Raw genomic sequence first — 15,920 nt, forward strand, 5'->3', positions numbered from 1 at the left:
CAGTACACGTGTACTTTTGCTAGCGGTTTCTCTGATCACCTCCTGAATTTCAGACGGGCAGTTATAAACACGAAAACACCCACTAATCAAAGTAAAGATTACAAGAATGACACCAAAGTGAATGTTAAAACTACTTACAAAAATATTATCGAAATCGAAAATGCAACGGAAATAATAAAATATGCAGAATCAGATAATTTTAAACGGGTACGCGGTGTGCTTTCCGGGAAGGAGAATTGTTTGCCTTCGTGTACGTTGCAGACTTGCAGTCAGTTGAGTAGTTTTCCTGTGCCGGTGGAAGTACGTGCACTAATTAAAGCGAACATTAAATCCTGCAATATTACGAGTATTTACGCAAGTTTGATGTCATATATCCACCGAGTAGTAAAAAAAAGAAACCGAAATTTACAAGAAAGACAGTTTCTTAGTGCTATTCTAGTCGGAGATTGTACCCATCACACACGTATTGGGTCAAACTACCCTTAATTTCCTACCGGCAACAATTTAAGTTGAAAGCGTTACAGCCGCATAAAAGTCAAGTCTGCGATGGAAGAACACATCTGCATTTGCAGTCCTTAATGGAGCATGCAAAAGGCAATATCTTTCCTAAGACCGACAACGAATTCAGAAGATTAACGTAGAGAAGTGGCTCATTAAAGTTTGCGGGGACCGTCATCTCATGAGGACGCGATGGCCGTTGGCCGACAATCTTTGACTTGCTTAGATTATTTTTAATATTTTTCCAGTATACCCGTATCTTGATACCAAAGCTTTGAATGATTAATTTAATTTCATTCCCACACTGCACAGCAGTGTCCAAATATACTATGTAAAATGCTACTAGTGCAACACAGAATTATTCATAATGATCCTGCGTGTCGTCGGCGGCCGGTGCGAGGTAGATCTCCGTGCCGTCGGGCAGATTGACCGTCGGCTGATTATTGCACTCATCGCTCTGGCACCAGCACTCCACGATGCGTCCGCTACTACTCTCGTCCGCTTCGAACTCGTCATCCTGCATTTGGGTGGTGGTGACGCAGCGCGTGCCCACCTCCGCGGAATGGGCGTAACTGGCGCCCGCCACCCACGCTTTGTAGGCTAAGGGACCCCGGCCGCACTGCCGCACCACGTTGTAACCTGCATCATGTCAAGAATTTTAGATACTTCGTTACATTTCATATTCCGCACCTTTGTACAATATGGATTCGCCTTCAGGACATCACAGATACGGTATTCTTTGCGCTGTTCCACATAATTATATGAAACTTGATCATTTCTCATTAAATTAATTTATTAGATTTCTTATTAACTACCTTTTATTTTACATGTATTTTTGATTTTACTTTTATTAACCTGATAATTTTTTATTAATCTAATTTTTATTAATTTTGTTTTTATTTTTTTTTATCTTTATTAACTTGATAATTTTTTTCCTTTATGAAAATGTGTGAGTGTCCTAGAATGTGACAAACGTCGAAGTACATACGCAGCGATTTTAATCCATGTACGCACTTTTAACGTTGGAATTCTGCGGGTTGGCGATCTCGGTGACGATGGTGGAGCAGGTGGTTTCGTGCACCAGGCACTCGGCTACGTTGTCGGTTGTGGCGCACTCCTGGCCATGACCGTGACAGTCGAAACAGCGCCGACGTTCCTCCTGCGCGTCACCGCCTGCCATAAACACGAAATTTCTTGGTTTCTGTACAATTACGCGGGATTATTTTAATATCAATATTGCTTTTTTTTCGATTCATTATAAGAAATAATAAATAAGAAATAATATTTTTTTATAATCATAAATAATTCATAATTCATTCATTTATACAGTGTTAGTAATAATTATTAGCTTTTCTGCTTTCCCTAATTTATAATAATCAGGGTTTTCTATTAAGGGATCATGTTTTGTTAGGCGCACAAACTTCTAATAATTACAATCTCACAACATACTATTATTAGTTTTTAATTGTATATTCCGCATCCTGTGCTGGCCTTACCTAATACCGTCGATAAAAACAAGCAACAACACTAAACATCAAAACTTTCATTTTTCAGTCTGTTTCCTGTGTAGCAGGAAAAATTCTTGGGATCCTTATAAAATCAGCTTAACTGGTAGCAGTTGAACTAACAGTGCACATGACTGTTTACTAATTGTACCGAGCGTAACTGACATTTCCATAAGGTACGGAAGGAAGATTCATTAATGCAGATTTCGCTACCCGATCCTAATCAGACGTCCGATTCCAGTGATAACCTTTTCATTAACAGTCAACACTGAACTGTCCCAACACCAACAAGCCATTGCGTAATTTCCGCTGTTATTTACAAGCGCCGGCGAAAAGCGTGTACCATCAAATTTCAAAATAAATAAGCGGCCGTCGCGATCCATATATACATGTATTAAGCCCAAACGAAACGATCCATATATATACATGTATTAAGCCCAACAAGGCAAAGGTCATTCTTATATATATCAAAATATTCTATATATTAAGCCGCACAGTTCGGCACGCCCCGCTGCTGCCCCTTCTTCCCGCCACTCCCCCAAAACTCCCCGTTCTCGGCGTACCACTGGATCGTCGCCTGGATGCCCTCCTCGAACCCGATCTTCGGCGTCCACCCCAATTTCTCCAGCTTCCCGCTATCCACGGCATACCGCGCATCATTATACGGGCGATCCTTGACCTCCTTCACCCACTCCTCCAGATTCCGCCCCGCCCCCACCACCTTCTCCAACAACACTCGGCACAACTCCCGCACACTGACCTCCGTCGTCGTCCCAATATTATACACCTCCCCGACCGTCCCGCCGTGAATCAGGACGTCCAGAGCGCCGCACTTATCCAGGACGTGGAGGAACCGCCGGGTGACAGTCCCCCGGCCCTGCACCGGCATCGGGCGCCCTCGCAGGAGGTGGGTGATGAAGCGGGGGATGACCTGCGCCGGGTACTGTCCCGGGCCGTAGATGTTGTTGGCGCGGGTGATGAGGTACGGGAGGTGGAAAGCCTTCCCGTACGCCGTCACCAGGACCTCCGCGGCGGCCTTGGAGGCCGCGTAGGGGTTGCTGGGGGCGAAGACCGTCGGGGTTTCCACCGCGCACCCGTCGACGACCTCCCCGTACACCTCGTCCGTCGAGATAAACACGAATAACTGGAGGTTGCAGTACTTCCGGACGGCCTCCAGCAGGACATGGGTCCCCAGGACGTTGACGTTGGAGCAGTTCAGCGGGCACACGAACGACTGGTCGACGTTACACGCCGCGGCGAAATGCACGATATGCGTGAACTGGAACGATTTGCAGATTTTTTCTAATAGCCGCTCATCCAGAATATTCCCGTGGACGAAATGGTAGTTCGGGCGGTCGGACACCAGGATATTCCTGGGATTCGCGTTGAACTCTAAGGAATCGAGGTTGATGACGACGTCCTGTGGGTGCTTATGCATCCAGTAATTGATGAAATTCGACCCGATAAACCCGGCACCTCCGGTCACCAGGATGACCTTTGGAGGTGTCCCCTTGGGAGTGACACCCAGCATCCGCCGCTGCATCCGCTGCACCAGAATCTCCCGGACGCGTTCGCCGATCGGCGGGAAGCGGATAGGACAGGCGTACTTCTTTCGGAGGTGCTCCGGGAGCTCCAGGAGCCAGGTCTCCGCTTTCCCGGTGTCCAGGCAGTTGTTCGACCGTGGCGCCAGCACGAACTGTCCCTGTTCCTGGACGCTGATGACTTGGTACTCGTGTTTCGTCCCGGTGATCTTCTCAAACAACTTGACAATCCCCTCGTGATCGATCAACCCCGGATTCACCGCGTTAACGACCCCGGTCTTCCCCTGCTCCAACACCGCCAACAAAAACGGGAGGATATCCGCCAGCACCGTCATGGAGTTGGGGACGGACACGATCTTCCGGTACCCGAGGATCTTCGTGATCAGGTCCCGGTGGCCTTCGACCTCGGAGATCGGCATGCGGATGCGGGCGATCAGGACATTGGGGAACATCCCGAGGAGGCCCTCCGTCGTCCCCTTCACCGCGGAGTACGCGGAGCCACTGAAGTTAGGCGTATCCTCCTCCAGGAACCCCTTCCCGCCCACCGGGTGCGTCTCGTCATAGGCGAAGACACACCCCGACCCGATGTACAGGAGGGGAACCCCGGCCTCGGAGGTGGCGCGGGCGATGTACACCGGCGCGGCCAGGTTGCAGGCCAGGTTCTCCGGGAGACGCTCCGGGGGTTGGAGGTAGTCGATGGTGGGTTGGGAGACGCCGTGGGTGCGGCCGAGGGCGCAGATGACGAAGGCGGGACTGTGGTCCTGGAGGTCCCGCTGGACGTCGGGGAGGGCGTGGACGCGGCGGCCGGGGGTGACGGTGTTGCCGGCCGCCTCCAGGATGCGCTGGAGTTCCTGCCCGATCCAGCCGCGGTGACCGTATAACAGATACTTCATCGTATTAGCAGTATAGAAAACTTATTTAAAATTCAATTAACGAAGACATTAATGAGCCTGCACAAAATGGCAAGTGATACCGGCAAAATAGGTTAAACGACTGGAAGAAATGGAGCGGAACAGAATGGACAGTGGTGGGTATTAATTAACTTACCGGCTGGTTAATTACACCGTCTAACACGGAACCGGAAATGTGTATATCACGGTACCGGTTCCGCTCTGCTTCGTACCGCTGTTTGCTTCACCTCGTTAATTTTGTCGTTATTATACGTACATTGACTTGTTATTCGTTAGCCACCGGAAACAGCTTTTCTTTGCCTAATAATATTATTTCTGATAATTTAAAAAATTAATGTATAGTGTTTATTAAAATGGTTACTTATGAATAAGAAATAATTTATATTACTGCTGTTAATTAATCGGCAGAGGCATACACTTTTATGATTCTTAATGGCGGCGTCGGTACCGCTGACGACACTGAACAACGGGCACACGATGCCGGTTATCGGTCTCGGCACATCCTTCGTAAGAATCCTGTACATGAAAATAATTCCTTTTTTGTGTACAAATGTTAGGAAAATGTAAGGAAATGGAAGCAAAACTGCAATTTGTACAGGCGACGCGGCACAGCATTCGCGATACGATGCTGACCGCCCTGGAGCTGGGCTACCGGCACTTCGACACGGCGCTGCTGTACCAGAACGAGACGGAGATCGGGCGCGTCCTGGCCGAGGCGCTGCAGCGGGGGCAGGTCACCCGGGAGGAACTGTTCATCACCACCAAGGTACCATTGATTATTGTTAAATATATTTTAGTAAACAGCGAATAACCTAAATGTCCTGAAAAAAAGAGGAAATATGTCACAGAATGGAACTAAGTAAAACAATAAAATAAGTTAAATAAAATGTTATTTTGTGGATAGTTATGGTGCACATATAACCATCCCCAGCGGGTGACGGACGGGCTGCGGCGTTCGCTGGACAACCTGGGCTTGGATTACATCGACCTGTTCCTCATACACATGTAGCTAACCCGGCGTCTCTCTACTAAGCCTTTATCATACATCTCATACTAATACTGTCGTGTTTTTTCTATTGTACAGGCCGGCGTGTTTTCAGTACGTTGGTAAGAGCCGGCGTGGTTGGGATGAGTTGACCGGTTGTGTAATTATCCGCTTGTAGACGAGTGGACGTGGACGCCGCGCGATGCCACCGGAACGATCCGCTACGACACGGCGGATCACGCCGCCACCTGGAAGGTCGCATTTTGCTGTATCTGCTCTACACAACGGTCAATAAACAATATTGTCTGGTGTAGGAACTGGAGAAAGCGGTTAACGCCGGGTTGGTCCGGTCTATCGGGCTGTCGGCTGTAAATTGCCGGCAGGTGCAGTACATCCTCGACCACTGCACCATTACACCGGCCAATGTGCAGGTAGAGGCCGTGGTGACCTTTCTCCGTCGGCCGCAGTGGTGAGCAGCGTTCTTATCAACACAGGTGGAGAACCACGCCTACCTAATGCAGGGCGACCTCTTCCGACTCTGTTCGCGCCACGCCATCCATCTAACCGCCTTCTCACCGCTGGGCTCGCCCGACCGCTGTCGCGCTGACCTTCCGCGGCTCCTCGACGATCCCGTCGTCATTCGTATCGCTCACCGGCACGCCAAAACCCCCGGTCAGGTGAGGGCGTAACCTGCGTCAGGCGAGGCCTAACTGCCATTAACCACAGCGATATATTAACGCTTAGCATGAATTGCTCGTAAATACTCATGTAGTTTTCTCTTACAATAATATTGTACGAAATAATTGAAGAACACTGATGGTACTATATTACATAATTATAATAACTACTAAGTGCGCTAAACAACTATTTATTCCTTAAAGTGTACCTAGTGCTGTATCCAGATGACAGACGAGGAATTCTCCGTGCATTAACTAAGTCTTACAGCCAATTACAACCATTTTTTAAGCGCAGGGAAATAAATAGCACCAAAATTAATCATTATGCACCGGGATAACTCGTTAAAATTAAATGTTCCACGTGTACATACTTAGTCACTGCAGTATATCGGGAATGGGCTACCTGGTCTGGTGCGAAATGAAAATGTCGTCATATACGCAGTTGGATGTCTTAGGTGCTGCTGCGTTTCCTGCTGCAGCGCGGCCGCCTGGTCATCCCGCGCAGCACCTCCCGTCAGCACCTCCACGACAACCTGGACGTCTTCGATTTCGCCCTCGCCCCGGCGGAGATGCAGGCGCTGGCGGGATTGGACCGCAAAGGTCACGTGCGCTACTATCCCTTTGATCAGTACGTATTTTTAAATACACATGAAGAACTACACGCGGTCAGGATAACCATACCTTTTCGGCAGGATTAACGATTCCCTGGATGCGCCGTACGCACCGTTGACCGGAATTAGCAACGTCAGCGTCACGCCGGACCGTCCCTCCCCATGCCAAACGGATTATGACGGCACCGCTCTATGATTTTCCCTTGCAGCGCCATTGTCGACCGGCATCTATGCCTTTTTCTTTGATAATCATATCTTCTCTGTTAATTTCTTCTCCTTTTGCAGTTTGCTCTCTCTGATTTTTTATTATTCTGTATGTTTCTATTGCATTTTGCTGTGAAGACACACTTACATGTACGTATACTTCTATACGAGTACATATTTGGTGCGAGCCTTAATAAAATGATACAAAATTACTCAGAATCGATGCGGATACGTTCCAATCAAATAAAGAGATTTCTTTGTAGAGACGTTACGCACTACGTAGCTGTCTTTCTACACCGGTTTTAATCGTATCGTACGCACTGCAACAATATCGAAGCTTTCTGCGCCACCGATTCTGTTGACAACACGGTTAATTGAACCACAACAGCACCGCGGGCAGCAGCAACACCAGTGATCAATCCAACCATAATTATAACTCTATCACACGAGGATGCCGACTAATCACATGACACGCCGGTACTGCTATTCCGGCATCACCCGGCGTCTCGCCGGTCTCCTCCTCGTCTTCCTCGTCTCCCTCCTCATCCTCCACCTCAACAACCGCCTCCACCACACTACCCTTTACCCCCACCACCCCGTGACGGTAGTCACCGCCTACTTCCGCATTCCCTCCAAGCACACCCCCCAAGAATACTTCCGCTGGATGGAGAACTTCCTGCGCCACGTCGACTGCCACCTCTACATCTTCACCGAGCCCGCGCTCCTCCCCAACCTCACCTCGTTACGCCAACCCTACCTCTCCCGCACCCGATTTATCACCCTACCGTTCAATGACCTTTCAACAGCCCCCCTCCTCCCGCAGCTGGAGGCCCTCACCCGGAAGTATCCAGAGAAGAACGTCACGGCGCAACTAATGGCCATCTGGCACGCAAAGTGGCGCTTCATAATCTCCGCCATCAACGAGAACGTCTTCACCTCGGAGTATTTTATCTGGTGCGATATCGGGTCCTTCCGCCAACCGCGGCATCTCCCTCAATTGAAACACTTCCCGGACGCGGAGCGGACGAAATCGGTTCTCCGGGATCGGCACCAGGTGTACCTCTTGTTAACCGAGCCGTTCCCGGCGTCCGTGACCTTTCGGAGGGACTCCCAGTTAGCTGAGGATACAGCGCTCCGGGCGGCGGTTAGTCAGCTGCATATTGGAGGGACGCTGGCCGCCGGGCACCGGGATGCGTGGCGGATGTGGGAGCGGGCGTATTATCCGCTGCTGGAGCAGTTGTTGGCAGCCGGGATCCATGCCGGGCAGGATCAGGTGGTGATGAACGCCATCGCGTTGAAGTATCCGCAGCTCGTGCATCTAATCAAACCCAAGGCGTATTTCGGGGGCACCGGGAATCCGTGGTTCTATTTCCAGTATTATTTCTCCGCGGCGATTTGAGGGCGGCCGATGACAACGCTAACTCTGTGATTTTAAAAATAGTCTTTAATAATTTTGATTTTTATTTAAGCAGTTTCTCGATGGCTTTAATTTTTATTATAAAATTTTTTTGATATATTAAACTTTTATTATAAAAATTCGGGATACTTAAATTTTTATTAGAACATCTTCCTCATTATTTTAACTTCTAATAAAGTTTTTTGGGCAGTTATAATTTTTTGTAGAAGATTTACATACTTTCGATTTTCTGTTTTTAGGTTTGCTCATAGAAAATACTAGATTAAAATGAGGTGATATTCTTCAATTTTCTTCTTATTTTGCACGAAAAACGTCTCAAAATCGTGATAAAATAAATTCCTTAACGAAATATATGTATAAAGTTTCTTTCAAAACTCTGAAAGAAAATAATAATCGTTTATAAATTTAAATAGCAGGCGTTAGAAATTTTTTACTGATCTCATTAGCTTAACATAATGGATGAAGAAACATGTAGAGCACAACGGATGCGAGTGGTCAGTTACAAAGGTCACCGTGTACGCCTTGTTCAATGAAGCGCGCGTGTTTCGTACTAATTAGAATGCATCCATCCGCACCGGTTACGTGATGAGCGTTACTGCAGCAAAACCACCGGCAGCATCGTTTGCAGCAGCGAGCTAGTGCGGCAATGGAGTATGGAGTGCCTGACCAGCTGCCGGCGCATGCTTTCCACGCGCCTTACCGGTAATTATTTTATTTCCAGCCCCCGTTTATTGTATTTAAATATTTTCCATCCGCATTAGTAATTTAATTAACTAATTTCCATTCGGAATTTTAATTCAAATATTTAATTTATACTCAGTATTTGTATTTAATTAGTTTAATTCACCGGGAATTTTAATTTAACTAATTAATTTCTACCCGGCAATTAACTAATAATGTAATTAATTTATTAAATTAAGTCTTAATTTAAATGATTATTTTCCAATGGCATTTATATGTAATTTAAATATTTGATTTTGCGCGGCAGTTTAATTTAGTTAATTAATTTCCACCCGGTATTTTCCAGTGATTAAATTTTGGATTTTTTTATTAACAGGAAATTCCACAGGAATAATTCTTCTGGTTGCCGGTGCGTTGGCGGTTTCCGGACTGTGGCGTTACGGATTTATCGTCGTCTACAGGAGCAACTGTCCGCGTGTCACTAACGCCACCACCCACTGCGAGCATCGCAACCATCTGAATGACAGGTAAATGCGTACAAGATGAAACACAATTTGCCGGTATTTTTATTTTATTTATTATTAGCGCGTTGGACTTGTGCCTGAATCAGACGCTGGCGCAGAGCGGGAAAGAAAAATTATGGTTCCACGTCAGCGGTGATTCGCGGACGCGGCAAATCTTCCTGGGTGTCAGCGTGGCTCTGTCGCGTATCTGGTCAACCGCGGTATGTTTAATAAACCAGTACTGAATTTTGTACTCAGTTATTTCACACTGATTTATTTTAATTTAGCGACATTAATTTTATTTTATTTAGGATTTATCTTTTTTTTAAATTAATTAAAAATTTTATTTGAGTTTATTTTTGATTTTTTTTAATTAAAAAAAAAGGTTCTATTGCTCCAATGACTCCAGTACATAAAATATATAATTTTTATTTAGTTCGTCTATTAGATTTTTTTCCATTTGTTACACTCCCTCTCAGTTATTTATTTTGTTATTTTTATTTGGCTGACTTTCTGATTTCTCATTATTTTTATTTTTATTTTTGTTTTCATATTCATTTGTTTTTGTGTTTTATATTTAATTAATTTTTTTTCCTTCCTTGGATTGTAGGAGAGTATTTCGCACGTGGATCCGCTGTGTGAGTCAGCACGTCGCGACCACTGTCACATGAACGTCAGCATCCCGGGTCACCGTTTCAGTCTCAGCGAGCGCTGGTATCCCTCCGTGGAAAACGAGCGAATGCAGCTGGAACTGGAGGCGCTGCTAGCGCTGCCGGATGCGAGACTGCCGGATATTCTCATCGCTAACTCCGGCGCGTGGCTCGTCCACACGTGTTTCCGGTCCAAAATCAACGACACCCACTGCGCCGAAAAATACCGCAGGTCGGTCGCAAAATAACCGACCAAAAAACATATGTCCCTTAAATTTTTAAACAAAATTTTACATTATTATTTTATATTTTATCTGCATCGCTTTCTTGATCCTTTAGAAATTTTTGTTTTTAATTTATTTTATTCGTTTCTGGAAAAATTTTATTAAGAAAAAATTCAGTTATTTAAAAATCGAAATTTCATTCTGTTTAAAATTAAAACTTTATTACTTATAATTTATTCCAGTTTGTGAAAATTCTTGTTTATTAAGTACAAGATCTATACTACGCGCGGCGCCCCATAGTTTTGACATCTCTATAACCATAAAACTGCTGGAAAAACGGACAACGCCGTTAAATCCGGGATAGTTCAGAAGTGGCCAGCATGTGTTTTTTTTATGAAAATATCGAGCCGGCATCAAGCCGGCATCAAGACCAGATTGATCCACCCCATCTTAAAGGTCACCTTGAAACTTAGAAATATTTGCCTAGATACAATACAAAATACCAGTTGACATAATTATCACACTAATTAAACCGAAAAATAAATAAATTATTTTACTTATTCAAACACTCGCGTTATTCAAACATTGCTGCCGGTGTTGCCGAGCTCGAAACACCTTTAAAATCAACCGATATAAAATGTAAAAGTATCAAATATAAAATCAATACGAAAAATCACTTGACAAGTGAGTGAATGAAACACTATCACCGACCACAGAGCGGAATCTCTAGATGAGTGGGTGACCGAGCTACCACCACTGACCAGTAAGAAAAATCACTAGACAGGTGAGTGACCGAAACACCATTACTGCCCACTGAGCGGAATTTCTAGGTGAGTGAGTCATCGAACGGGCTTTGCTCTTGCTCACCTAACGGGCTCTGTGCACTGGACAGTAGTTGTAGCAGGGTCGCTTCCTCACCTAGCGATTTTCCTCCTTACCTAGCGATATTTCTTACTGGACAGGTTGAGCTCGGTCAGTCACTCACCCAGTGATTGAGTGCGTCAAAAAATCGCTAGGTGAGTACGTGACCAAGCTACCACCACTGTCCAGTGCCCGGAACCCGTTAGCTGAAAGAGTGACCGAGATACCACTACTGTCCAGTGCATAAACTCCATTAAGTGATCTTGTGACCGAGCTACCACCACTGTCCAGTGCCCAGAACCCGTTAGCTGAAAGAGTGACCGAGATACCACTACTGTCCAGTGCATAGATCCTGTTAGGAAGATGGATGACCGAGCTACCAATACTGTCCAGCGCACATAGCCCGTTAGGTGAACGCGTGACCGAGCTACCACTACTGTCCAGTGCATAGATCCCGTTAGGTAGATGGGTGACCGAGCTACCAATACTGTCCAGTGCATAGATCCCGTTAGGTAGATGGGTGACCGAGCTACCAATACTGTCCAGTGCATAGATCCCGTTAGGTAGATGGGTGACCGAGCTACCAATACTGTCCAGTGCACAGAGCCCGTTAGGTGGACGCGTGACCGAGCTACCACTACTGTCCAGTGCACGAACTCCGTTAAGTGATCTAGTGACCGAGGTACCACTACTGTCCAGTGCACAAACTCCGTTAAGTGATCTAATGAGCGAGCTAGCACTACTGTCCAGCGCATAAACTCCGTTAAGTGATCTAGTGACCGAGTTACCAGTACTGTCCTTTGCATAAATCCTGTTAGGTAGATGGGTGACCGAGCTACCAATGCTATCCAGTGCACAGAGCCCGTTAGGTGAACGTATGACCAAACTGTACTACTGAGCAAAATAGAGCAGGGCCTGCTAAGTTCTTAATGGGTGACCTATCTACCACCACTGTCCAGTCTTAGCGTCCTTTTAGTTTGTAATGTGGTACTCTCGTGGGTGATTAGATTCGGATGGTTTTTCGCTAAGAAAATTTAACAAAAAATGATCTGTAAAGTCAAAGTAATTGCGTTTGACTGCACGAAACCAAAACATCCATTTTTTTATAAAATTTTTGTTATCGGGCTCTTCAGATTTATCCGTTCTAAGTTAACAATCCGTGAGCCGGCCAAGGAGTTTAGAACCCAAGAAACGCGGAGGCGAAGCCGAGGCTGTTTCTTGTAATTTTATATTATTTAATTATATTATTTTATATTTCATCAATTATATTTCATGATTTGTTATATATATATTGTAGTTTTATATTATACGCGTTTTACTAAATTTTTAATTTGCAGTTATAATTTTGATATTTATATAACTAGTGTTTCATCGATTACTAATTTTCTAATTTCTAATATCGATCATTTTCTACATTCTTTAATTTTTACTACGTTTTGGCCCATGTCAGTTTTTATTTTAAATTATTAACGTTCTGATTTTTTATGAACTGTAATTGTTTGCAATTTTTCCCCCAAAATATACGTTGTTTGTGGTGTGTAGTATGATGTCAGCAGTGCTGCCGTTACTGCGCCGCTTAGCCGAACGGACGAAAGTCGTGTGGATGCCGCAGAACCGGATGAAGCGCGACTGGGGTCCACAGAAAACTGACCACGGCAATGACCTTTTACAGCACTTCAACCGCTACGTGTACGAAGAACTACAGGACAGTAAGGTCGTCTACTGGAAGGCCTACAACCGCATCTACGACTGCTTCGCCGACACGGAGGACGGCATCCATGTCGGACCGAAGAGTATGCCGTGGATGGTCAATATTTTGCTGGAATACGTCTGTACCGACCGCTTTGATAATTCCTTCCAGTGCTGCTATTAAAAGTGCCACGGCAATCCGTTTTTATTGTCACTTGTTCAAGATTTAAAGAAAAACAGTGAATCGTGGGCTTTAATTAAGAAAGGTCACATCATTAAAAATTTTTGTGAATGATCCAGAAAGGGAGCATCGACAGGAACCTGTATCTAGGGCGAAGAGCAGTTGACAAATCGCCTAAAAACAAACAAATAATTATTGTTAAAAAATTTTTTTAAATACAACACAGCAAATTTCCGCATTTCGTAAAAAAATTCGGAAAAATAAGCGTACACAAATGCGTATAAAATAAAGTAAATAACCTTAAAAAGCGTAAATAAAATGTGTATGAATAAGCGCAAATAAAATGTGTTTATTAATTACTGGTAACATAAAAAAATTTATATAAATAAGCGTAAGCAAATGCGTATAAACAAGAATAAATACGCCTAAGATATTGTAAATAAAATGAGTATGAATAAGCGTAAAATAAAAACCAGCGTACCTTTCGCAGCAGCGTCAGACCGGGATGCACGACATCCTTATACATATGCACATATTCTCTGGAATCTTGGTACACCGCGTCCCACAACACAATGCCGGCATTCCGTGCCACCTCTTCCACAACACGTCCGAAACGTTCGGCTAACACATCTGCGTTGCGCCGGTGACTCCACTGGGTGTTGATGGCCAGTTCGACGGGATTAATTGGCACTGCGAAGCCGCTATGGTTATTTATTAATAACACAGAAATTAATTGATTCATCACAATTACGCGTTCGTATCCAGATGACCGTTGTAAGATCACTCAGCGCAGCAAAATCCTCGGCCAAAACGGTCAAATTCCCTGCGCAGAATTAAGAAGCAGGTACATATATAAACATCGTTTACCGGTATCGAAACAAGATGCAAGCTTAAGGAAGAGCGTACTTACGGCGAAATTCCGGCAGCGCGGCTTCTCCATACCGAAATACTGTCCACTGAGCGCAAAACATTTTTAGCACAATCAGTATTTTAGAAAAATGTGTAATAGTTATTCAATCATGATTAAACGGGATAAAGGTCACCGTTACACTGTCTGCAGATAATAAACTGACTAAATTAAAATTTATTATTATTATTATTATAGACAAAAGGTCACCGTTACATACTTAAATTCAGTCATTTAGAGCTGCAATATTTATAAGAATTAAAGGTCACCGCTGCATATATGAATTTAATGATGTATAACTATATCATTGATGTGGGGAAAGGTCACCCTTGCATATATTAATTTATCGCTTTTTAGTTTTATCAAAAATAGGAAATAAAATCAGCGTTACGCGGTGGCACGGCAAGCACTTACCGCCCCGGTTTCCATGATGACGTAATGCGGCAAGGGGCGGGTACCGTTGCGCCACTCACGCACCAGCGCCCGCATGGCGGTATCCGGATACAGTCGCGCATAAAACGACTGCAAAAACACGAACATTCCTACCAGAGATCTTGTACAGAACGTTCAACTCTTTTCTGACCAATTGAAATTGGCGTGGTTCGTCCCAGTGCAGCGTGTCGTTGATGGTCTCCTTCAGAACCACATGCCGGCCGTCCAACAGACTCCGCAGATACGCGAACATATGCCGGATCCGCGAATCGCCGATAAACGCCAGCGAGGTGTTGCTGAGGGATCTCCGCAGCTGCTCTCTATACCGGCATTCGTGACCTTTCAGTACAGCATTTTGAATTAATTTGTTAACACGTACTTGAAATTGTGGTCCAGATTGCGAAGTGAGCATTTTTGGCAATAATCAGCATTGGTCAAATATGCGGTGCACAAGGGAAACCGCCACGCAAGTGGCTGACTAAGTAAAATAAAGACACAATTGAAAAATACAACAAAACTAAATAAAACTGAAATAACAGCGAAACAAAATTGAAAAAAATCAAATAAAAACCGAATAAAATTTATGTTTAACAAGGAATGCGGAATTATAAAATACCGGTATACTTACAAGTAGGAGGATTTATCCAGTGTCATGTGACTGGTAAAAAACAGGATGAAGAGCGTGCAGCAGCAGAATATAACGCCGGCAAAGATGGCCTTCATTTACCGCAACACCACAATATTTTATTCTAACGAAATACAGTACTTCATTCCCAGTTTACATTGTTTGCATCGGCCGTAGGTAAGTTTTGCCGCGACTGTACATGTATGCGCTCATGCGTAAATGCAATAAGATGAATCTTTGTTAATAATCGCTTGAATGCACTAATGAGTGTGCAGTCAAAATTACAGCTTGACCACCTATTTAACCAACCCCAAAAACCGGCTTCGAAAACTAGCCAACACGTGCAGCCATTTATTTAGCAGGAAAAAAATCATGACCTACTACAGATAATGCTTTCCATTAAAAATTTGCTAAAAAATCGTCATCAATTCATAATCTATGGGTGCTAGGTTCAATGAACTGTTACATCATGTGGCCTTCAGAAAACATCTGGCTTTGTGAGATTCTAGGGACTGATACGTTGTGTTAGCTTCGTGGACTGGAAGACAGCCATTTTGACTGCTCCCCTTGCGTTCCTCCCCGGGTTGTAAATCCAGATTGATTTTCCTGAGAAGTTTTTTAAGCGAGTTTTTAGTCTAGACATCTACGGTGGTTTTGTCACCGGGAGGGACCACATGCACTGCATTATTGTCCTAGTAAATAATTTCGGAAAACAAACATTATCCGTTTTCGTTTTTTACCAAATTTTGATATTTTGTTATTACGATACTTAAAAGTGGCAGCACGGAATTTCGTATCTCCCGTCCGAATAAAGAAGC

The 15,920-nt window shown here is 44.6% G+C and overlaps 4 protein-coding genes and 1 long non-coding RNA gene across 6 annotated transcripts; 3 read left to right on the forward strand and 2 right to left on the reverse strand.

The window, feature by feature from the left end:
• Window positions 1–725: 725 nt before the first annotated feature.
• LOC129593143 (uncharacterized) lies at window positions 726–2,140 on the reverse strand. Its single transcript, XR_008691061.1, has 3 exons — window positions 1,995–2,140; window positions 1,513–1,671; window positions 726–1,137 (listed from the first exon to the last, which is right to left on the reverse strand). It is a non-coding gene; the product is annotated as an uncharacterized LOC129593143 (long non-coding RNA).
• Window positions 2,141–2,369: 229 nt separating this feature from the next.
• LOC129593141 (aldo-keto reductase family 1 member A1-like) lies at window positions 2,370–7,020 on the forward strand. Of its 2 annotated transcripts, none has more exons than XM_055489336.1 (9): window positions 2,370–4,962; window positions 5,054–5,221; window positions 5,360–5,460; window positions 5,540–5,562; window positions 5,619–5,695; window positions 5,755–5,871; window positions 5,935–6,117; window positions 6,573–6,745; window positions 6,810–7,020. In XM_055489336.1, the coding sequence occupies exons 1-9, from the start codon at window positions 4,888–4,890 to the stop codon at window positions 6,922–6,924; spliced, it is 1,032 nt and encodes a 343-aa protein (XP_055345311.1). In that variant the 5' UTR covers window positions 2,370–4,887; the 3' UTR covers window positions 6,925–7,020. The 2 variants fall into 2 exon arrangements, with proteins under 2 accessions (XP_055345311.1, XP_055345312.1); XM_055489337.1 differs by having other exon boundaries at window positions 2,370–4,571.
• Window positions 7,021–7,383: 363 nt separating this feature from the next.
• Window positions 7,384–8,453, forward strand: LOC129593164 (uncharacterized). Its single transcript, XM_055489369.1, has one exon. The coding sequence runs from the start codon at window positions 7,384–7,386 to the stop codon at window positions 8,329–8,331; it is 948 nt and encodes a 315-aa protein (XP_055345344.1). The 3' UTR covers window positions 8,332–8,453.
• Window positions 8,454–8,684: 231 nt separating this feature from the next.
• LOC129593129 (uncharacterized) lies at window positions 8,685–13,218 on the forward strand. The gene is made up of 5 exons (XM_055489319.1): window positions 8,685–9,051; window positions 9,407–9,557; window positions 9,616–9,754; window positions 10,144–10,415; window positions 12,811–13,218. Exons 1-5 carry the CDS (start codon window positions 9,003–9,005, stop codon window positions 13,139–13,141), a joined length of 942 nt encoding a protein of 313 aa, XP_055345294.1. The 5' UTR covers window positions 8,685–9,002; the 3' UTR covers window positions 13,142–13,218.
• On the reverse strand, window positions 13,113–15,760 carry LOC129593131 (N-acetylneuraminate 9-O-acetyltransferase-like). Its single transcript, XM_055489320.1, has 8 exons — window positions 15,106–15,760; window positions 14,857–14,955; window positions 14,629–14,797; window positions 14,460–14,567; window positions 14,049–14,094; window positions 13,890–13,961; window positions 13,620–13,828; window positions 13,113–13,312 (listed from the first exon to the last, which is right to left on the reverse strand). Exons 1-8 carry the CDS (start codon window positions 15,198–15,200, stop codon window positions 13,211–13,213), a joined length of 900 nt encoding a protein of 299 aa, XP_055345295.1. The 5' UTR covers window positions 15,201–15,760; the 3' UTR covers window positions 13,113–13,210.
• Between the last annotated feature and the right edge of the window lie 160 nt (window positions 15,761–15,920).

This window comes from Paramacrobiotus metropolitanus, unplaced genomic scaffold (genome assembly GCF_019649055.1).
Source record: "Paramacrobiotus metropolitanus isolate TYO unplaced genomic scaffold, Prichtersi_v1.0 Parri_scaffold0000060, whole genome shotgun sequence".
Taxonomy (NCBI): Eukaryota; Metazoa; Tardigrada; class Eutardigrada; order Parachela; family Macrobiotidae; genus Paramacrobiotus; species Paramacrobiotus metropolitanus.